The sequence below is a fragment of the Aulonocara sp. 'chitande type north' Nkhata Bay genome, linkage group LG6, assembly GCF_057382095.1.
Source record: "Aulonocara sp. 'chitande type north' Nkhata Bay isolate Kocher_YH1m ecotype deep benthic linkage group LG6, A_spYH_male_GT1.1, whole genome shotgun sequence".
In the NCBI taxonomy this organism is placed as follows: domain Eukaryota; kingdom Metazoa; phylum Chordata; class Actinopteri; order Cichliformes; family Cichlidae; genus Aulonocara; species Aulonocara sp. 'chitande type north' Nkhata Bay.
The window spans coordinates 28,966,506-28,989,167 of NC_141349.1; the positions used below are offsets into that span (position 1 = coordinate 28,966,506).

Here is a 22,662-nt window from a genome sequence, read left to right on the forward strand (position 1 = left end):
GCAGCACTAACAGCATAAAGTCTCTGTTTCAAACACAATGCGCATACTTATGCACCAGTTCAGACAACAAGCAGTGTTTCCTGTATGGTTTTTGATGTAGATCAATGATGTGTGCATCCTGTGAGATTAAATCATTCATTACATTCACTCATTTAGACAGCGTGTAGCTTTATGTAACACTCTGAAAATGTGTACGAATAAAACAAAGGTTTACAAATGTATAAAGAACTCAATAAAACAAATAAGACACATAAATATGCCAAGCATTAAAAAGCAAAAGAGGGGGAACTCAGTTCATCAACAATAGTTTTAATTCATGCTATTACTACGAATCCCAAAAAGTAATAAAACTATTCATATAGTTAGTTATTCATTCATGTAGGAATTCTTTTCATGTATAAACCATGAATTCTGCCATAATGGAGCCAGAAGATACATTTACGTTTAGTTCCAGGATTGATACAAAGTACTGAATTCATCCTCCTTGTCTAACTCGAACACCAACTCATAAATATTGCTTTCCAGTATAGTCTGCTAGTGAGAAAGCCTCTCTAGCAGAATGATTCATGTGGATTAAATGGTCATTTTAGCCATATGAATCCCTGGGATTTTATTCCTGGATTAAAGACTTATAAAAGCAGGAAACATGTGGTTAATACTAGTGCCCAAATATTTGGTATATTGAGTACATTAATTGATACATTAGTGAAAAACAGCAACATCCTTCTCACAGAGCTGATCTGAGATGGAGTTAAGATTTCTCTTTTATGTTTAACAGGCATAAACCAAAAAAGGAATCATAAACACACACCTTTTATATTTATATGTATATTTATACCTATATCCCTAAATTTATCTATTTATGTTCATATTTATCTATCACTATCTCTGTTTCTACACTCATTTATATGAGTGGTTATGATGTTGTATATTTGCTGCCATGACAACTCTGCCCTCTTGTGGGCAAAGTGGAGAAAAAACTGAAGATATAGTTTTACACGATTGCGCAAAAAATCCATGCATTTTCAGGTCAGGCCCCTCTTCTGTGGAACCAGCTTCCAGTTTGGATTTGGGAGACAGACACTATTTCTACTTTTAAGATTAGGTTTAAACCTTTCCTTTTTGCCAACGCATATAGTTAGGGCTGGACCAGGTGACCCTGAATCCTCCCCTTAGTTATGCTGCAATAGGTGTAGACTGCTGGAGAATTCCCATGATGCATTGAGTATTTCCTTTTCAGTCACCTTTCTCACTCACTATGTGTTAACAGACCTATCTGATGAATCACACTTGTTATTAATCTCTGGCTCTCTTCCACAGCATGTCTTTCATCCTGTCGTCCTTCACCCCAACCAGTCGCAGCAGATGGCCCCGCCCTAATGAGGGAAGTAGGTACACATGGGGAAGCAGCTGACACACATGAAAATAACGACATCACAGGGGAAACATAAAGCTAAACACACTGAACACAGGACCTCTTCAAAATAAAACAGGAAACATAATGAAACGCAGACATGACTACACGAACCTGACGACAAAAGACATGCAGACATGAAACACATGAAGGGCAAGGGAGACTTAACATAGGGCTGAAGACACAAGCGGAGTCTAATAACAAAGAACTGTAACGGCAACCTAAGCATAATAGAGATGAACTCAGAAAACCTAAACGACTTAAACATAGAAATAAACTAAAACTCAAAACTCAGGGTCAAAAGACCCAGGATCGTGACAAAATAATCATAATTACAATGCACCAAAATCTTTTAAAACAGGTCTTTTTGTTTGTCCCCAAAGCAAAGGATCTGGGCTAATGTCAGAGTCATCTCTGATTACTTAGTGATGACTGATTACAGAGCGCCTGAGCGCCCTCCTGGGGAGTGCAGTAATTTCCAGTAAGAATAAGCATATTAAATAAATTGCTGTAATAATATAAAGATAAATGAGCTAATGTATAATTTCTGATAGGGGTGGAGGGCATACAACTTTTAGGTAGATACAAACTAAAGGATTATAAATCCTTAAATGTAGTCATCTCTCTGCACCATTCAGATATTGTCGTGCACATGGAGTGAATTGATTGTTTAGCTCTTAAGCATGATAATGTTTGACATTTTGTCTCAGTTATTTTGATTGAAATTACTACATTGTTAAAACAACATCAACAACAACAAAAAGAAAATCCTTAGATTTAACGGCACTGCAAAGGAAACTCTGGAGCTGATGGAGGTTGCACACCAGTGTTCGTATAACTTTGATTACAAAATCAGTGGATTGCCCTGCAGCTACTCCATTGTTTCACCTGTCAATAGTAAAACAAGACTGCAGTGATTGTGTGTGTGTAGTATAACAATTTTAACAGATTTCAAAACGATTTATTCCAGAAAAGATTAATTTTAAGCAGAAGGACATGAGCTTACCCTCTGGACGATGAATATGATGAATGTTATGACTAACAGCATGCCGAGGACACCAGTGCTGATGATTAAGACCAGTAGTAGATAACGCTTTTTTGCGGTGGTCTGGAGCTCTTCTCGGTTTGTACATGCATTTCCTGTGAAAATATAGGAAGACATGGGTTATAACAAATTAGTTGTTTTCCTGTAATTACACTATAACTCTGGGGTACATCTTTTATTAGAATGTTGTAACAATAAATATGCAATGTGCACTGAAGAACAACTCATCTAAAGCTAAAAAAATGTTTCTATTCTCGTTGTATGTGTCATACAGATAGCTAGAAGGGTGTATACCATCCACCTCTATCTATGCCACCTGTTAAATTCTCTTTTTAGATCATTTTACAAACTGTAAAAAGTAATAAAATAATAAATAAATAGATTATGTTAACATGAAGAGTCCTACACCTACAGGGGTAGGTGTGCCAAACTTGTGTTAATACAGTAACTTTTTATATGCTTTTTAATCTTTTTATAGACCTTAACCCATTCCAAGGGGGATAATTATTGACTACGTTGTGAGCTTTAGGTTTAGGCTTATGAGAAACTGACTTTCTTGTAGATCAAATGACCACATTCAGGTGTAATATCATCACTGTGTAGGTAAGCGTAAAGGAAGTTTCCTTCCTATTCTTAGACATTTCTGCACTTTTCACTTTCTTAGCTGAGGAAAAAGATAAGCATCATGTCTTGAAGATGGAAATGGGACTGTATGCATGCATACAGTACACTGCAATTAGCCAACTCTGAAGCATTGTGAATTACTCAATGAGATTGTGGAGTTTTTAACAAATAGAAGAAAAAAAACACACACCTCTCACAAAAACTCTGTAGACGTTGGAGTCAACGCTCCTGTCAAGCAATTCTTTGTAGACAGAAGTGTAAACACCAGAATCATCCACGGTCAGATTAATGATGGTGATCTCGTAATTCATGAAAGCTTCATTTACCCAAATTCTGACTTTGAGTGTTGGTCGCTCCACAGTTTTGTTATTGAAGTACACCTCATTCTGTTCAGTAAAATTATGATACAGATACATCCCAGCATATCCATCATTGCTCAGGGGACTTCCTTCTGTTTAACACTTCAAAGTGATGCTCTCAGCAGGCTCTTTGACAATTATAGTGCCCTCTGTTAAAAAAAAAGAGTGTGTGTAATATAAGACACATACATTTGCATTAACGGTGACAACATTTTTATTTATTTTGGAAGCACTCAGTGTCAGGGTCCTGGGTCTGGGTCATACATAACCTCACTTCCTCAAGTGCTGGTCCACGCAACAATGAGAGTATAAAATCACACTGTTCCTCGGTGCTCTGTTCTCTGGACCTCGTCACTCTTTCAACCTCTTCAATAAATTCTTCAACAGACCTCCCGTCCTTTCCCAATTCCCCTGTAAAGACTTGGACCTGGCGTTCACGTGGAACACAAATGTATGAACGGTTAAGGGCACGACCAGCACTGTCCCTTTGAGCCCTTGTTTCATCAGTTAATCTGATAAGGTCATCCCTCAACCTCGTCAGCTCCTGAAGCTGGTTTTGTATCTCATCATCTGGAGCCCTACTTGGTCCTGCCGGCTCTAATGGGCCCTGACTGGATAAATCCCCACCACTGGCCTTATCCCCAGCATCTGGAGCACTTGAAATGGCGCTTCTAATTCAGTCCACAGTCCAAGCTTAAGTATAGTTTAGCTATAATAAGGATACTATGGGAAAAGTCCAGTTCAAGGAACAAGACAAATCTTGTTTGCTGCTATCAGATTGCCAGGTCCAGATGGGTTCTGTTCCAAGCGCCGCACCAGCAACTCTGCAGAATCACCACCTCCGCACGTCCTCCCGCAGTGATGGTTAGTCCCTGTAGTCTTCACCACTGCCGTATTTTTTTGTATTTTTAATAAAAAGGAAATAACATGCCACTGTGCTGCCAGTTATAAGTTAGTGAACTAAAACTCTCCTTCTGCTGCACACCCCACTCCTGGTACCAAAATTATGTAGCCTGGGAAATGATTAGCCACACAGGACACAATTACTGGGGTTCTTAATGTGCAGTTTTATTGTCAATGACGACTGAATAAACCAAAAAAATGTCCTTTGACCTTTACTTTTGTCAAACAGCGGCCATATGGACTTGTACTGAACATCGACAGCACGAGAGGTAACGTGGCAAAGTAACAGAATAACCGATTGAACAAAGATGCGCCAATACAATACCAGGAATTTATTATTATTTATTAAGTGGCATACTGTTAATTGCATGGGTAATCTCCTCCACTGTAATTGGAGCATCTATAATCTGCTGGTCAGTAGTAGAAAGCTGTGGCAGGTTTAAATCAGTAAAGAATGCTTCGAATTTCTGTTCATCTAAACTACCTTGTGTAGAATAAAGATTATTGTAAAAGGCCCTGAATCCATCATTTATATGTCTAATAGAAGCTGAAATAACCCCATGTGATTGTCGTATGCCTGGGATATGGTTCATACTGTCTTTCTGTTTAAGACGGTATGCTAATAAACGACTCGGCTTTTCTCCCATTTCCCAATATGCTTGATTAATGCGAAATAAAGCGTATTCTGCCTTTCTGTTGTACAGTACATTCAACTTATATTTAACTTTAACAATTTTATTCAACGTAACTCTGTCTTTTGTATGGGAATGTACTGCCTCAAGTGCCTTTAATTTGGCTTCTAACGTAATGATATTCTTGTTAGCTGCCTTCTTTTTAAAGGGAGCGTAAGAAATTATCCTCCCCCTTAAGTATGCCTTCATAGCATCCCACCAAGTAGCCAATGTAGTGTCCTCTCGATTATTTGTCTGTTTGTAAAATTGTATTTCATCTCTTATCAATTTAATAAACCCAGAGTCTTTAATTAAGGACACATTTAAATGCCATCTGCGGCTTTGAGGTATCTGTAAAATATTTCCAAGACACAGAAAAATTGGCACATGGTCCGAGAATACTATATTACCAATACTAGAATCTATAGAGTTATTCACTAAGGCTTCAGAAATAAAGTAGTCGATTCTAGTATAAACATTATGAGGCGGAGAGTAAAAGGAATATTCCCTGCCTTCTGGATGCATTGTCCACCAAATATCATTCAGACCTAAATCTGAGGTCATCTGCCTTATGGCAACTACAGATTTACTCTCTGTGCCTCTCCTAGGAAGTGATCTATCTAGGTCTTGATCCAGTATTTGATTAAAATCTCCTCCTACCACTATTTGTGCACCTTCTAATTCCAAAAGATACTGTGACAGGTTATGAAAAAAGGCGAGTATGTCCGCATTAGGTGCATAGATATTACATAAAATTATTGGTGTGTCCAGTAGTTGTCCATAAACCAATATAAATCTACCTCCCTTATCTGTTATTACTTTTGTTTCAGCAAAGCTAACTGCTTTATGAATCAGAACCGACACTCCCCTACTTTTACCAGTTCCAGGACTGTAAAAGACTTTACCTACCCAGGAACATTTAAGTTTTAAGGCTTCTGACTTGCACATGTGCATTTCTTGAATAAAGGCTATATAAACTCTTGATAACTTTAGATATGTTAATATTTTCTTCCTCTTAATCCCGTTATTCAACCCCTTAACATTCCAGCTGGCTATTTTGAAATCTGTCTGTCTATCCATCTTATATGTTGTCTGCTTGACCTGGAGACAACATATAAGATGACACCGCCATGGACCTCAACCAGCAGGCTTTGTGTTACTTGTTTCTTTATACAGGAGCATGTAGGGGTGGACGGCCTTTTTATTTGATTACCCTTTTCTCATGTTTTTGTTAGTTAGGGACATTTTGGGGGACGTTATTCTCTTACTTGTTAAACACATGCTCCCATCCACTCTCTTGGTCCAGAAGCTCCATAATCCAAGTGTCCCAACTCAGGTCTGATGGCATTTTTTCAGTGGTGTTTTTAACCTCTTGGGAACTTTCACTACATTCCTTACTTGATGCAGAAAGAAGAAACGAGTCAGGGATGCATAGCAAGCACAACAAGACACCAGCAGCCCAGACCTTTCACCAACTGAAGACATTTGCAGCACCATAAAACATGACAGAGAAGAGCTGGGACTATGTGAAAGGGTGAAGTGCTGCAGTAAAGTTGCAATGGTCCTATCTTTTATACAGTCTATAGTTCACTCTATTCGATTACCCTTTTCTCATGTTTTTGTTAGTTAGGGAGATAAGACATTGTTATTTGGTTTTATTCTTTTCATAAATAAGTTTTGTACATCCTTTAGATACGGTCCCTTTTGTTTGTTGTTTTGGGGTCCACCCCGAAGCTGTAGTTCGCTCCTTTCCTTTGTTAGAATTCAATCACTGTGAAAAAAAATCACCATCAAAATTGTACTGGTTGTGTGATGTGCTGCTTGGGGTCAGACAGGGGTGGATCACCCTTATATTATGGTCTGGCCACCCTTAGACAGGCCATAACACTAACTAAAATGAAAATTAAAACTAGACTTATAACTGGCTGGCTGGTGTCCTTACCAGTGTCCTTGGGTCTGAACTGTGGGCTCCTCTTTCCAGGTGTTCGTACTGCCTGAGTGGCACCAAGGTGTGCTGTCTTGCCTCTTTTGGGTTTTCTGCATGTTTCTGGCTCAACATGCAAGTATCCACTTCTTGACGTTCGCTGTTGGTTGCAGCCACTTGAGGTTTTTGGGCTCATTTGGGTTCTCAACACTGGGCGACTTTGATGGGAGTGAAAGCATCCTCACAACATAAATCACCACACTACCTGCTTTTGTTTCAGGTTTTTTCTTTATCCTTGTTAACATGTTTGGGTACTGGGTTTACCTGTAATGCATTTTGTGCTCCAAAAGCTGTTATTTTGTGCAGCTGTGCTCCAAAAGCTGTAAGCATGACCTTTCTTATCATTAGATTGTGCCACACCAGCACCTGAGAGAAAAGCTTTGAGTTTGATTTTGTGTTTGTGTTTTGCAGGCACTCAGGAGAATAAGTCATGATGTTTCTTGTGTTTGTCATGTTAGTATCTCAGTGCTTGTCAATCACCAGTCAACAGTGTCACCACTGTGAACAACATCCTGCGACTGTTTGAGCCAAAACCTTCGAGAAGTCCCTGCAGCTGCTTCAAAACTCATCACTGAGCTCGATCTCTCTTTTAACACGCTGGAGACAACAATGAAAGATGACTTTCTTTCATATGCTGCTTTGAGGGCTTTGCTGATGAAGTTCAGCCAAAACAGGAAACATGCAGCAGGAGACAGTAACTTGTTAAAATGTTATAAAAGGTACAATTAAAGATTTTCACCCTACAGGGTTGTCAATGATCCAAGGATAAATGTCTAATTTGGTCAAAAGTTTATAAGCCATTTCTGGAGAGACTGCAGTGGAAATGTTGTCACTTTTGGACTTTGCTACCTGCAGCTAAACATTTGCAGCTAAATCATTTATTTAAAAGCAGAAGCTGCAACTGATCGAGTGAATGTTTGTCTGAAAACTTAAACTGAACTCCAAGCGTACCATTGCTCCAGCTTACCATCTTTACCTGAGTGAATCAGTTTGTTGAACAATCTAAATGATTCAGAAACTTCTGTGACATCAACTTAACTAAGGCTCATTACAAATTTCACAAAACACTGCTGAATACTTTTAATATTTTTTTTATTAGTTATTTTTGTTTTGTTGTTATTTTGATTTTAATAAAACAAAATAACATAAAGAATCAAATTGTTTCTTTGTTTTTTTAAATTTAATTTATTTTACAAATAAATTAATAATAATATTAATAATAATAACAACAAATTAGTGCTGTCAGCGTAAACGTCATTAGTTAAAATGACGTTAACGCTGACAGCACTAATTTGTTGTTCCAGAGAGCAAGCCAAACACTGGTCTAGAAAAGGACGATCTCTAGTAGTGCTGCACTACTAGTAGATTTTGTTTTAACCTCCTAGGACCTGGTGTCCACATATGTGGACATAAGATTTATGAGACCAAAATACAAAATTTTGCTCTTCAAAAACCTGATATCCACTTATGAGGGAGGACATTACACTGCCCCTGTTCAATCGAACTTTAAAATGAATGTCCTCATATGTGGATCTCATTTTTTTGAGAAACAAAAAAAAGATAGTCCGAATCTGATGTCTTTGTTTTCACATTCATCAGGTCCCAATCAACCCAAATGGCACAGAGAAATTAAAAATGCATGCCATGAAAGAGTTCAGGTCTTAGGATGTTAAAAATGTCCCTGCTGATGAGACCAGTGAATGTGGGGCGACGGTGGCAAGAAAAAACTCCCTCCTGGAGGAAGAAATCTTGGGAGGACCAGGCTCTCTGGGAGGACCCTTCCTCCTGAGGGCAATACTTACCAGTACTTGTCCTCCAGTGTGCGATGGTGGGCTGGGACGAGTGTTGTTTCTTCTCAGCATGATGATGACCTTCCTTCCATTTCCTGTTTCAGAACTGAGAATGAAGACAAAACTGGTTAACAAGGTAACAGGACATTTAAAAATTCTCTCACTTCAGGATGAGATGCTGTGTCTTCTTACGTTTCTCTTGTAAAACAGCATGTAGGCCGAGTGCTGCTGTTCCTCACAAGCTGCCGATCCGGTTGTGTGGAGCACCTGTGCGTCATTATAGGTGAGCCAGCGATCTGATGTAGAGTGCTGACTCTCCTCAGGATGGACAGAACTACAGATGTAGTGTCCTGAAATCACATTAAGACAAATGAATCCAACTTCTGGAAGTCAGCTGATTCAAGCAAACAGTGATTTTGACTTAGTGCGTCTTAGAACATCAAAAGCTTTTGTGTGTGAGTCCTTCACTGAAAAGTAGAAAGTTTTCATTTTCTGTTTGTAACAAGTCTGTTGTTTTACCTGATTCTGTGCCTCCATAATGACTGATGATGCTGACAAGACTATAACAGCCACCACCCTGAGAAGGAACAAATCCAAAGAGTGTTAGTTTCACAAAGTCTCACATCAGAGCCATAATTAAGCTGATTTGCTGAGGCTACGTCCACACTAATGCGTTTTCGTTTGAAAACACATCGTTTTCTCTCCGCTTTGACCTCCCGTCCACACTGAGATGGCGTTTTCCTCAAGGAAAAACACAGCATCTTGAAAACGCTCTCGAAAACGCACACATTTCAAAACGGAGTTGTCCCGTCGCAGTGTGGACACTCGAAAACGCAGACTTTCTAAAACGATGACGCATTTTAGCCATGTGATGCAGTCATGTGAGCAATTAAACAAAGATAGCCGAGTGCATTATACAGCGGTTGTTTTGATTGCTCTCAACTTTGACAGCCCTAAAAAAGATTAATATCAGTTTGTACATGCTCCGGATAGCTTTTCTTCAAATTCTGTAATCCTCACTCACTTTTGCGCATGCGCAGGACTGGAACGTAAGCGTTTTCGGCCGTTTCAATGCAGACGCACAACTATTTGAAAATGACTGAAAACACTAGTGTGGACACGGAGTTTTCAAATCTATCAGGGCTAGTGTGGACGTAGCCTGAGACGTTCTGCAGTCTCTTTTTACCTGATTGGATGGCACCACCAAGTCCCTCTGCAGCCTGACGGGGTCATCCACCTTCTTAATGTTGTAGGTTTGTGTAAAGCCAAACCTCTTCAGATGCAAGATCAGGACTCTGGCAGAAAAGAAGAAAAAAAACACAAACAAGGTAGAAAATAAGAAGAATGAGTGTCAAACACAAACAGAAGATGGGAGAAAACGACTGCTCAAGTATTGTCTCGAAAAACTCTGATATTTGATGCGCCACAGTTTGGAAACCTGGTCAGTCGATCACTTCTGATGTGACCTTACTCACCTTGGCAGTGTATCAAAAGACGACTTCAGTTCTGAGGCCGTCCCTCCACAATCACAGCGAAATTCTATTTCTTGTTCCTGAACAACAGCACAGAGAAAACAGGCTTTATGGTAGAAAGAAATCTCAACATATGCACACACACATACGCACAAACACTAACAAAAAAGGTGTGTTAAGATCGCTGACACTACAACTCTATTGGAATTTGTGATCTTACCTTCAAGTATGTCTCTAACATGTTTATAATAGACCCCTCTGGAACAAGGTCAAGAGACAAGCTGGTGAAGTCCTCGTGCTGTGATGATTGGTGACCACAGCTACACATTTCAGGAGTAACGTAGTTAAAGTAAAGATCAGGTAGGTGGAAAAGAGGTATATGAAAATATTGCAACCAGCTCTGCGTTTCTGAAAGACAGGCTTACCTCTTGCATGTCCTCATGTTTTCCATTTTAAAAATGTGATGCTCTTCTACTGGGCAGGTATAACTTTGGCCCAGGAGAGCTGCGTTCCTCTCCAGGTGAGGTGCGAGCCTTTTGACCTCATTGAGGAACAATGTTAGGAATTCATGAGCGTCCTGAAAGAAAAGCAGAGAGATTTAAAACAGTACATCAAAATCAGAAGGTAAAGCAAAAAAACAAAATGTCCAAATAGCTGACGCACTTTCTGTGCACTGCCGGTGTATTCAGGAGCTTGACTGCTGAATGCCTTCTTAAAAGCTCTTAGGTGGTGATCTTTAAGGCCATAATCTGTTGACTCATGACAGTCCCTGACATCAATGAGCCTTCTGTAGAAAGGAAAGGGTAAACAGACATTTCTGCTGTTAGATCTCTTTGTTCTTCAGGTTTTTGAAGAAAGTAGAAGGTTGACGTAGCGCACCTTAAGAGCTGAGCTTCTGGATCTGTGCTCCACAAAACCTCCTGACGCCTGATGTCTCTTATGAACTCCTCAATGTTGAGGAGGCTCTGCAGGCAGGAGTTCATGTAGCAGGTGTTTCCGATGTTTGGAAACCTGACACACACGCACAACGTTTACAGTATCAGTGTAAAAGAATTCATTTTCTCCACTTTGACAAAGTGAGCTTTGGTCTTTGTGCACCACGTGTACTCACCCGAAGCAGTCTATAGTCCCAGTTTGACTTTCTATTATTTCTCCACCGCATGCTACACTGCTCCAAAAAGGTAAAAACACAAACACAAAATTAGGAAAGATGTCAGGATGCTGAGCAGTGTATGTGCATGGATGCATGAGCTTTGAAGTTGAAACATTTTGGAGGACGTCTTTCTCTTACCTGTTAAACACATGCTCCCATCCACTCTCTTGGTCCAGAAGCTCCATAATCCAAGTGTCCCAACTCAGGTCTGCTGGGATCGTTTCCGTGGTGCTTCTTACCTGATATAAATATATAGGACATAGCTGTGTGCCTCATTGCTCTTAATTGCTCTCATTTAACTGTGATGAGTAAATGCTTGATGACAGTGACTCTTTCCATAAAACATACCTTCCCGGATTTAAAAAGAGTCTTCACAGTGTTGCTCTCTGCCTCTGCATCGCTGTCAGTTTGCTGCAGAGGACGAACAAACATAAGTTTATTAAAAAGTACATTTTAAAGAAAATGTGTATTTCATATGTTTTGTGTAAAAGCAAACCGAGGAACAGCAGAAGATGTGTCTCCATTTTCTCTTCTTTTGGCCATTTTCAGGGTTAGCTGGTGTGGCAGCAACAGAAGCATCCGGGATGCTGATGAGGACAAAAGTGTAAATGTTGTGGAAATTTATAAGAAGGAGTACATTTTGCTAATACAGATTGCTAATAAAAGTGAATAACTGTAATGGAATACCAACATGAACAAAATCATGTATTTTATACATTTACACTCTGCATTTTCAAACGCTAATCTCTGCATCCATATAAATAATAGACAAGACTAGAAGGAGTAAAAAAGATGTAAATACACAAGGTGGAAGAAAAATGCCAATAAAAGGGAAATAAAAGAGCTCCAACTCAACCACTGCTATAAATATCTCCAGCAGCATTAAAGAGTGGCGCATTTCTTTACCTCTGATGAGACGTAGAAGGAATTTCCTTCTCTGCCACGTTTTGTTTGTGTAATTTCTGTTTAGAAACAAGAAAAGCAACATCAGTAATGGCATAAAACAAACATACCAAGTGGGTCTCTCCATGAAAAGTGTCCAGTTAGAGAATTTGGTATTATTTCATATTATTTATCACTTTAGTGAGCTGTCAGCTCATGAAGCAGATATAGGAATATCTTTAAATAAAATAAAAACAATTTATTCATGCCTTAAATTGAGTTTTAAAGTTTGTCCTATGAAATACAAAATCCTTCATTTGGTTCTGATCAAAATTCAGTTTTTACAGAAATCATCCATGAAGCTTCAAAAATGCTTATTCACCATAAAAAATATTTAGAGAAACATCCTGCAAGTCTCTTCGAACTTACCTTTCTGTGAAAAAAAAACGCTTAAACATCTTTGAACTTAATTTGAGGACATGGCTGTGTGCTAAATTGCTCTTAATTCTTCTCATTTAACTGTGATGAGTAAATGCTTGATGACAGTGACTCTTTCCATAAAACATACCTTCCAGAATTTAAAAAGAAACCAGCGACACTTTTTTTGTGTCTTCACAGTGTTGCTCTCTGCCTCTGCATCGCTGTCAGTTTGCTGCAGAGGACGAACAAACATACGTTTATTAAAAAAGTAAAGTCACTTTAAATTAACAAGTGCAATTTAAAGAGAATGTGCATTTCATATGTTTTGTGTAAAAGCAAACCGAGGAACAGCAGAGGTGTCTCCATTTTCTCTTCTTTTGACCATTTTCAGTAACAGGAGCATCCGGGATGCTGATGAGGACAAAAGTGTAAATGTTATTTTTCAAAGTGCAAATTTTTAACAAGGAGTACATGCTGGAGATTGCAGATAAAAATTAATAACTGTAATGGAACAAAATCATGTATTTTGTACATTTACACTCTACATTTTCAAACGCTAATCTCTGAATCAATATAAATTATAGACAAGACTAGAAGTAGTAAAAAAGATGTAAATACACAAGGTGGAAGAAAAATGCCAATAAAAGGGAAATAAAAGAGCTCCAACCAAACCACTGCTATAAATATCTCCAGCAGCATTAAAGAGTGGCGCATTTCTTTACCTCTGATGAGACGTAGAAGGAATTTCCTTCTCTGCCACGTTTTGTTTGTGTGATTTCTGTTTAGAAACAAGAAAAGCAACATCAGTAATGGCATAAAACAAAGTATATGGTATGAAAATACAAAATCCTTCATTTGGATTCAAAATTCAGTTTTTACAGAAATCATCCAAGAAGCTTCCTTAAAAGTTTCAAAAATGCTTGTTTACCATAAGAAAATATTCATAGAAATGTGCTGCGAGTCTCTTCAAACTTACCTTTCTGTGAAAAAGAAGTTTAAACATCTTTGGACTTGATGTGATCGCAGCCAAAATCTCCTCAGCTTTGCAAAAGTTCAACTGAAAACAAGCAGTCAAAGGTTGTATATTTATAAACTTTCAGCATAGAATGTTCATACCCTGAACAGCAAACATCATCATTATGATGTATGGGGCAAATTTGCATATTTTGGAATGTATGCTCATTTGAACTGTATGGTGCTCGTCTCCAAGCAACTGCTACACAAAACAGGTCAAGTCAAGTGGCTTTTATTGTCATTTTAACCACGTGCAGAGGTGCTGTACAGAGTGAAACGAGACAGCGTTCCTCCGAGACCCTGGTGCTATATATGACATATACGGACAAACCCAGGACTACATAAAGTGCAGTGTGCATAAATTGCAAAAATAAACAAGACAAAACAGTGCAAAACGTGACAGAACAGGACGAAACAGACACAAGACAATGGAAATGTGCAAAATGCTGAGTATTGTGCAAAAGTAACTTGGTGTCTGTATGTATGTATATGAGTGTGAGATACTGCAGATAAGTGCTTGGTAGTGACATGTGTGAAGGTGTGCGTGTGCCAGTGCAGTCACTGAGTGTTCAGGGGTCTGACGGCTTGTGGGAAGAAACTTTTCCGTAGTTTGGTAGCGAGGGCCCGGATGTTGTGGGACCTCTTTCCAGAAGGCAGCAGGGTGAAGAGTGTGTTTGAAGGCTGTGTGGGGTCCTCCAGCAAGCGGGTGTTATAAGGAGGGGAGAGGGGCTCCAATGACCTTCTTAGCTGCTCTCACAATCCGTTGTAGGGTACTGCGATCCAATACGCTGCAGTTACCATACCAGACAGTGATGCAGCTACTTAGGATGCTCTCATTAGTCCCACTGTAAAAGGTGGTGAGAATGGATGGTGGGAGATGGGCTTTCCTCAGCTCTGGATGAAGTAGAGACGCTGCTGGGCCTTCTTGGTTATGGAGCTGGTGTTGAGGGAGCAGGAGTGGTTCTCCGCCAGGTGGACACCAAGAAATCTGGTGCTCTTGACGACCTCCACAGAGGATCCATTCATGTTAAGTGGGCAGTGATCCCACTGTGCTCTCCTGAAGTCAACGATCTCTTTTGTTTTGTTTTGGTGTGCTGGGGGAGCAGCACAGCAAAGAAGGACTCATCCAGGCTGGAGAAACTGATCAGGAGGGCTAGCTCTGTGGTCGGCATGAAGCTGGACACTCTGGTGACAGTGGCAGAGAAAAGGACATTAAAGAAACTGATGGACATTATGAACAATGCTGGGCATCCTCTGCACATGGCCATTAACAACCAGAAGAGTCTGTTCAGTGACAGGTTGCTTCTCCCAAAGACAAGAACTAACAGACTTAAAAACTCCTTTGTCCCACACGCCATCAGACTGTTTAACTCCTCTCTGGAGGGGAGAGGGAGGGGAAACAGGAGGACAAAGGAGGGGGAACAACTAAGCTGTAGTGCCTCTTCACCTCACTGTGCAATACCTTTTGTGCAATACTTTTGTAAATAGTCAACAGTGCAATAGACTCAATACTTGAAATGTGCAATTCACTTGTATTTTTATTTTTTATTCCTATTTATTCTATTTATCCCCTTCGTATATGCTGCTGTTCCTCACAAGCTGCAGATCCAGTTGTGTGCAGCACCTGTGCATCATTATAGGTGAGCCAAGGATCTGATGTAGAGTGTGGACTCTCCTCAGGATGGACAGAATTACAGATGCAGCAGCTGTTTCCGATGTATGGAAACCTGACACACAAACAAAAGTTTACAGTATCAGTGTAAAATAATTCATTTTGTCCAGGTTGAGAAGGTGAGCTTTGGTCCTTGTGCACCACGTGTACTCACCTGAAGCCGTCTCTAGTCTGAATTTTATTTTCCATTATTTATCCACCGCCCAAATGTTTCACTACGCTACTGCAAAAAGGTAAAAACACAAACACACAATTAGACGCTGAGCACTAGATGTGCATGTATGCTAGTGATGTGTCGAGTAATGGAGGGGGCGTTTCCGCGATGCACGTATCGAGGCTTGCTTCATTTATGGGAGGAGCTGAAAATGATGACGTCCGAAGCCTCGCTGCCCGGCTGTACCACGTGACTGGTTCATGAAGTGGTTCGAACTTTGCCGCGAGATGTGACAGCGATACAAACCCCTCAGACTTCAATCAAAATGTGGGTGTTTGATGGAGAGCTGCGGTTAGTGAGAGTTGGAGACAGCTGGGAGGCAGTTTGGAGGTTTATGAGAGTGAGGAGAGAAAGTCAGGAGAGAATGGAGCCAGCTAAGAAGAGGAGGATGTCCTCCCCTGTGTGGGAACATTTTGATCTTATTCCTCCCAACAAGGTATTTCTACAGAAGATGTATTTTCATAATACTGATGGTGCAATACAATTTATGTTAAGCTGTATTTACTTTTGTACAAGGTGAAGTGTTTGCTATGTGCCAGGGAGCTGGGATATAACAACAACACCTCATCCATGCTTAGGCACTACAGAGCTTTGCATGAGAATAAGGGGAACAGCGATTGTTGAGCAAGACCAGGTGAGCCATCAAATGCCATGATAATAATAGCATGCCGTAATGTTACTAAATGATATAACAATATTATACAACTGTAATAAGTTACGTGTGTGATATTTATATTTGTGCTTTGTTTTTATTGTCTTTCCTCAGGAGAACAATCTCAAATAGATGAAAACCTGGTTAGCATGGTGATTGAGGACTCCCAGCCATTTAGCATTGTGGAGGACAAAGGATTTATAAGATTTGTTAAATCATTAAATCCTAGCTATGTTCTCCCCACTAAAAAGGTCATAAAAGCAGTGAAAATTTAGTTTTTACTGAATAAAATATGGGCAGGACTGACGCCTCAGTGTGTATCTGTCCATACCTCAACGTTACAAAAGCACAACCACTGTCCACACCCCAACCACACCTCACCTCACAGTAAATGATCATTTCCATTTTAAGCATTTCCAAATAATCATTTTCCATACTGCCAGTATAAATATACACAGTATACTGCATCACTACAATATACATGTTTTACACACTCCTTTTGTTGTTGACATTTACAGGCTGTGTGCAAAAGGCCACACTCTTCAAATTCATGCCAACTAATATTTTTACGTCCAGTAGGTGTCCTACTAGAGCAAATGAAGCTTCAAGAAGCTTTGCGCTGGGGTGAACCAATTGGATGAAAAGCTTCAGTGCTTCATCTGCCCATCACTAATGTATGCATGAGCTTTGAAATTTAAACATTTTGGGGGACGTTATTCTCTTACTTATTAAACACATGCTCCCATCCACTCTCTTGGTCCAGAAGCTCCATAATCCAAGTGTCCCAACTCAGGTCTGATGGCATTTTTTCAGTGGTGTTTTTAACCTCTTGGGAACTTTCACTACATTCCTTACTTGATGCAGAAAGAAGAAACGAGTCAGGGATGCATAGCAAGCACAACAAGACACCAGCAGCCCAGACCTTTCACCAACTGAAGACATTTGCAGCACCATAAAACATGACAGAGAAGAGCTGGGACTATGTGAAAGGGTGAAGTGCTGCAGTAAAGTTGCAATGGTCCTATCTTTTATACAGTCTATAGTTCACTCTATTCGATTACCCTTTTCTCATGTTTTTGTTAGTTAGGGAGATAAGACATTGTTATTTGGTTTTATTCTTTTCATAAATAAGTTTTGTACATCCTTTAGATACGGTCCCTTTTGTTTGTTGTTTTGGGGTCCACCCCGAAGCTGTAGTTCGCTCCTTTCCTTTGTTAGAATTCAATCACTGTGAAAAAAAATCACCATCAAAATTGTACTGGTTGTGTGATGTGCTGCTTGGGGTCAGACAGGGGTGGATCACCCTTATATTATGGTCTGGCCACCCTTAGACAGGCCATAACACTAACTAAAATGAAAATTAAAACTAGACTTATAACTGGCTGGCTGGTGTCCTTACCAGTGTCCTTGGGTCTGAACTGTGGGCTCCTCTTTCCAGGTGTTCGTACTGCCTGAGTGGCACCAAGGTGTGCTGTCTTGCCTCTTTTGGGTTTTCTGCATGTTTCTGGCTCAACATGCAAGTATCCACTTCTTGACGTTCGCTGTTGGTTGCAGCCACTTCAGGTTTTTGGGCTCATTTGGGTTCTCAACACTGGGCGACTTTGATGGGAGTGAAAGCATCCTCACAACATAAATCACCACACTACCTGCTTTTGTTTCAGGTTTTTTCTTTATCCTTGTTAACATGTTTGGGTACTGGGTTTACCTGTAATGCATTTTGTGCTCCAAAAGCTGTAAGCATGACCTTTCTTATCATTAGATTGTGCCACACCAGCACCTGAGAGAAAAGCTTTGAGTTTGATTTTGTGTTTGTGTTTTGCAGGCACTCAGGAGAATAAGTCATGATGTTTCTTGTGTTTGTCATGTTAGTATCTCAGTGCTTGTCAATCCCCAGTCAACAGTGTCACCACTGTGAACAACATCCTGCGACTGTTTGAGCCAAAACCTTCGAGAAGTCCCTGCAGCCGCTTCAAAACTCATCACTGAGCTCGATCTCTCTTTTAACACGCTGGAGACAACAATGAAAGATGACTTTCTTTCATATGCTGCTTTGAGGGCTTTGCTGATGAAGTTCAGCCAAAACAGGAAACATGCAGCAGGAGACAGTAACTTGTTAAAATGTTATAAAAGGTACAATTAAAGATTTTCACCCTACAGGGTTGTCAATGATCCAAGGATAAATGTCTAATTTGGTCAAAAGTTTATAAGCCATTTCTGGAGAGACTGCAGTGGAAATGTTGTCACTTTTGGACTTTGCTACCTGCAGCTAAACATTTGCAGCTAAATCATTTATTTAAAAGCAGAAGCTGCAACTGATCGAGTGAATGTTTGTCTGAAAACTTAAACTGAACTCCAAGCGTACCATTGCTCCAGCTTACCATCTTTACCTGAGTGAATCAGTTTGTTGAACAATCTAAATGATTCAGAAACTTCTGTGACATCAACTTAACTAAGGCTCATTACAAATTTCACAAAACACTGCTGAATACTTTTAATATTTTTTTTATTAGTTATTTTTGTTTTGTTGTTATTTTGATTTTAATAAAACAAAATAACATAAAGAATCAAATAATTTCTTTGTTTTTTTAAATTTAATTTATTTTACAAATAAATTAATAATAATATTAATAATAATAACAACAAATTAGTGCCAAGTGCCTTGGCACATTGTGCGCTGTCCATCTTGCGTGTTGCACAATATCGTTTATTATTTAGTAACTATTGATATCTACTGCTAGCTAGTTTATTGTGATGGTGCTTTTTTTTTTCTATTATTATGTTGCTCTTTGTTGTTTGCTGTCTCCTCTGTTTTTTTTTTTCTCCATACAGGTGACCCAGGAGTTTTTTGTTTTGTTTTTTTTCTCTCTTCCCCCCCTTCTCACCGTCTCTTCTCCCCTTTGGTTTTCTTTCTTTCTCTCCCCCTCTTTCTTTCATTCTTTCCCCCTGTCCTATCCCACAGTTATGTCTGTCCCGTTTGCAACTGAAAATAAAATAAATTCATAATTATAATAAAGGTCAATCAAATGGACCAATATGGCAAGGCCATGATGATCCACTTGGTAAAATAAATCCGCTTGGCATCTTTCTTGGCCTCAAGACAACAATTCTGATGGCTATCCAAACGGGACACAAAAAAAAAAAAAAAAAGAAAAAAAAAGAGGAAGAATGAGCCGCTGACCATTCACTTTGCATAGATCGAACTGCAAGGGTATGTCTGCAATATTGTCCCGTAGTGCCTGCCTGAATTCAGCTGCATTTAGGTTTACAGGAACGACCACCCGAGTAGCAGGAGTGGCATCTGTAATCAAATTTAAACCAAATTAGCTTTCCCTAAAAACGGAAAAGGGTAAATTGTCACATTGTAGTGTCTCAACATCAACTTATTGGTGCAAGGAAATAAAGATTACAAAGGTGCTAAAAATCTAATGCCAAATTCTACAATTTGTAAACAACTGACACCATGATGTAATTCTCATTTTTCAAACCCATCACTCCAAATAATTAATATTAATATAAATATTGATTACCCCTATGAGATCGGTAGTGTGTCAGTGTGGGATTCCTTAGTACTGACACCTTAAACGTTAACTGGCGATGTCTGGTTCTCCCGCCTCTTGGTCTGCGCACTGGCCCACCTCCGTGCTGTTGGCGGAAAACTCCAAAGCTATCATTAGACCATGAGATAATTTTAGTCAAACTAATGACAGAGACACCCCCCCCAAGAAAAAAAAAGAAAAAAAAAAAACCACCCAACACACTCAGAGTAAGGAATGAGTGTTCAACACATCGGTGTTTATTGCATGCATTTTTCGATTGTCTCGCAAATTAAATGCTCCCTGAAAATATGGGATATGCTACATTTATAAACTAAAATCTTTATGCATAAATGCACATAACAGGGATTAAAATGACTGTCATTTGAAGTCGTCAATCTAGGATAGACGTTTATGATTACAGAATTTGTTGTTGAATTGTAACAGATAATTAGTAAACGAGCCATTTATTATTTAAAAATGTAAAAGTTATTTCCTTTTGCAAAAACAAAAAAGGCGCAAAGCTAAAAGCTTGCCAATAGAGTAACCACCACCAAAGCATTTCACCTTTGTAGAAGAGATGTCCCCTCTTCACTGTCATCTTGATTCAGTAGCCGGTTAAATTGGGCATTCATTCTGTCTCTGATATCAGTGACTCTCCGTCGAAATGCAGCGCTCCGTTCGGACATGACTGTCCACAAAAAGTTCGCCAAAAGGCTGGGCAGATATATATATATAGCATCCCTAAAATTCAAAGTACGGCGGGAGAAGGTACATTGTTTGTGATTGGATCAGCAAGACTGAAGGTTGTGTTTTTTTTTTAATCCACCCCTTACCACAACCTGTGATCAGAATTTGTGTTAACCAATCACAGTCAACCTCATATTTGTGTTGTCTCAATCAAGCTATGTGCGACAAACTACATACAGATGAATGCATGCGAAATCTCTGCGCCAACAAAAAACACCGTAAGTACCCTAGTTAATCTCAATTATTGTTCGACTTTGCTAACTAAAAGCGAAGCGATGATTCAAAAACATTGCTTTGTCCTTTTAAGCACATGTTATATGTTAGCTTTGTATTGTAGTAGGCGGGAAAAAAAGTCATGCTGAGAACCTTCACAGACAAGTCATGCTAACCTTTGTCCGTTAGGAATGTTGCCAACATGCCATTTTAGGTGAGGCATGTTAATAAGGTCTTTAATATGGTACTCCGTTTAGCCACTTTATATTATTTAAAATACGGTTTTATATCACTTGTTACATTAGCCGGATTAGGCTACACGGTACTGCACTGCCATCCCAGATAGCAAGACGACATTGAATTGATGTTGATTTTTTCTATAAAGTACCGGAGAAAGTAGATTGAATGTTCTTTTGTTATCACTGATTTATGGTCTAGTTACAGTTCACTAGCTATGTCGACGTGCAATTTAGGTATATCTGACCGGTAAATTAAAGCAGCGATCACCTGGACTGTTCCGTATCACCCCTCTCACAGTGGTACATCCCTCCAGGTAACCATTCACAAGTCTTGTACAGTAGAGCGGGAATTAATCTCAGCGGAATTGAGAGGAGAAAGTGGATGCAAGCTGCCGTTAAACTTGACTGAAGAAGAAGAAGAGAGGAGAAAGTAAAGAAATGAATAAAGAACAGTCAGTATATGCAGAAACTAAATAATAAAGTTAAAAGACAGCATGGTCTTCATGAACCCAGGGTACAATACAAAAATGTCGTTTTATTTAAGTGAGCAAAACAATGTAGACCATGTTCATTTTGGTAATTAGTTGGAAAAAAAAAACTAATGACAGCATTTAAAATAAACAAAGATGAATAACATGGATGGGAACATTTGACAATGGAATTGGAACATTATCAAAAATGATTTTTCAGATATGCTGAGTAGAAGATGCGGAGATTCAAATTTTTAACTTGGGTGTGTGTTTGAAATATGAAAATATTGGTTGACATCGTTGACATACTGCTATTAAAGATAGGAATATGTATGAAACGTAGATTCAAAAGCTCTATTAACAGAACTATAACCTGTTAGAATGTGACATTTATTTCAGATGCATTCTGTAACTGTTCACAGTCCCAATACTTAGTGATGACAGAGTGTTTCCAAAAGTGCTCAGTCACAATTTTCAGAAGACTAACATGAAATTTTTTGATTTATTTAAATATATAAACCTGTTGAAAGCAATCATTTAAATTTTTGTCTTTGTAGAATCACAGTACAAAGTATGGCCTGGAGGATTTTCATCTCAAGGTGCAAGAACATTCATAATGACTGTACACGGCGGCTGCTGATGGACGATGTTGGGCCAGATGTGCTACAGTTAGCGTTAAGGAGGTATGATGAAAGCATGATGGAAAACATTTAACATTTTAACTTGCATAAAATGTTTAGGGGGAATATGGCCTGAAAATATAACATGAATTAAGAAGTAATTTTTTGATGTCTTTGAGGTTGGAGACAATGCAGAGAAGCCTTCGGTGGGCAAGAGGAAGACTGATCAGTGTAACTGCAGCAGATCAACTTCTGCGTGACTTGGCTGAATTGATTCAGGAGGTCGAACTGTCTACTCAGCATGGCCAACAAGGTAAGCACATATTGCGTCGATTCCTTGACTGATCAAAAGTGTGAAATTAATTATGACTCTGTCTTAACCTATTTTCCAAATACACCAAACGCTTATATATTTTCAGGCTCTTTTGGATACCAGGCACCAGTGGTTTTCAACAGAGGTAGAGGCAGATCCCTTTACCTTATCACTCGGGAACAGCTTTCATTCCTGAAGTCATGTGGATTCACTGCACCTCAGATGGCTGATATTTTGAATGTTTCACTTCGTACA

General features: G+C 39.3%; 1 protein-coding gene and 2 long non-coding RNA genes across 4 annotated transcripts; 1 reads left to right on the top strand and 2 right to left on the bottom strand.

Moving 5' to 3' along the window:
* Window positions 1-8,150: 8,150 nt before the first annotated feature.
* On the bottom strand, window positions 8,151-14,570 carry LOC147328032 (ubiquitin carboxyl-terminal hydrolase 12-like). Of its 2 annotated transcripts, none has more exons than XM_086296156.1 (18): window positions 13,694-14,570; window positions 13,440-13,495; window positions 13,059-13,128; window positions 12,866-12,949; window positions 12,322-12,377; window positions 11,912-12,002; window positions 11,764-11,826; window positions 11,554-11,654; window positions 11,374-11,430; window positions 11,142-11,273; window positions 10,926-11,049; window positions 10,688-10,839; window positions 10,483-10,582; window positions 10,266-10,342; window positions 9,977-10,085; window positions 9,310-9,367; window positions 8,983-9,140; window positions 8,151-8,896 (listed from the first exon to the last, which is right to left on the bottom strand). In XM_086296156.1, exons 1-18 carry the CDS (start codon window positions 13,718-13,720, stop codon window positions 8,891-8,893), a joined length of 1,521 nt encoding a protein of 506 aa, XP_086152282.1. In that variant the 5' UTR covers window positions 13,721-14,570; the 3' UTR covers window positions 8,151-8,890. The 2 variants fall into 2 exon arrangements, with proteins under 2 accessions (XP_086152282.1, XP_086152281.1); XM_086296155.1 differs by having other exon boundaries at window positions 8,157-8,896; window positions 11,374-11,433; window positions 13,694-14,559.
* A 4,500-nt stretch (window positions 14,571-19,070) lies between these two features.
* Window positions 19,071-20,789, bottom strand: LOC147328033 (uncharacterized). The gene is made up of 3 exons (XR_015129910.1): window positions 20,370-20,789; window positions 19,797-19,933; window positions 19,071-19,567 (listed from the first exon to the last, which is right to left on the bottom strand). It is a non-coding gene; the product is annotated as an uncharacterized LOC147328033 (long non-coding RNA).
* Window positions 20,790-22,031: 1,242 nt separating this feature from the next.
* On the top strand, window positions 22,032-22,650 carry LOC147328034 (uncharacterized). The gene is made up of 3 exons (XR_015130053.1): window positions 22,032-22,157; window positions 22,274-22,407; window positions 22,514-22,650. It is a non-coding gene; the product is annotated as an uncharacterized LOC147328034 (long non-coding RNA).
* The last annotated feature ends 12 nt before the right edge of the window (window positions 22,651-22,662 follow it).

Excerpts from the sequence above, each read along its gene's own strand:
- LOC147328032 (XM_086296155.1), bottom strand. The coding sequence starts at position 13,720 with ATGTTTAAACTTCTTTTTCACAGAAAG. Across the intron at positions 13,129-13,439 it reads CCTTCTACGTCTCATCAGAG|CATCCCGGATGCTCCTGTTA; the intron begins GTAAAGAAATGC and ends TGTCCTCATCAG. Across the intron at positions 10,840-10,925 it reads ACACCGGCAGTGCACAGAAA|GACGCTCATGAATTCCTAAC; the intron begins GTGCGTCAGCTA and ends CTTTTCTTTCAG.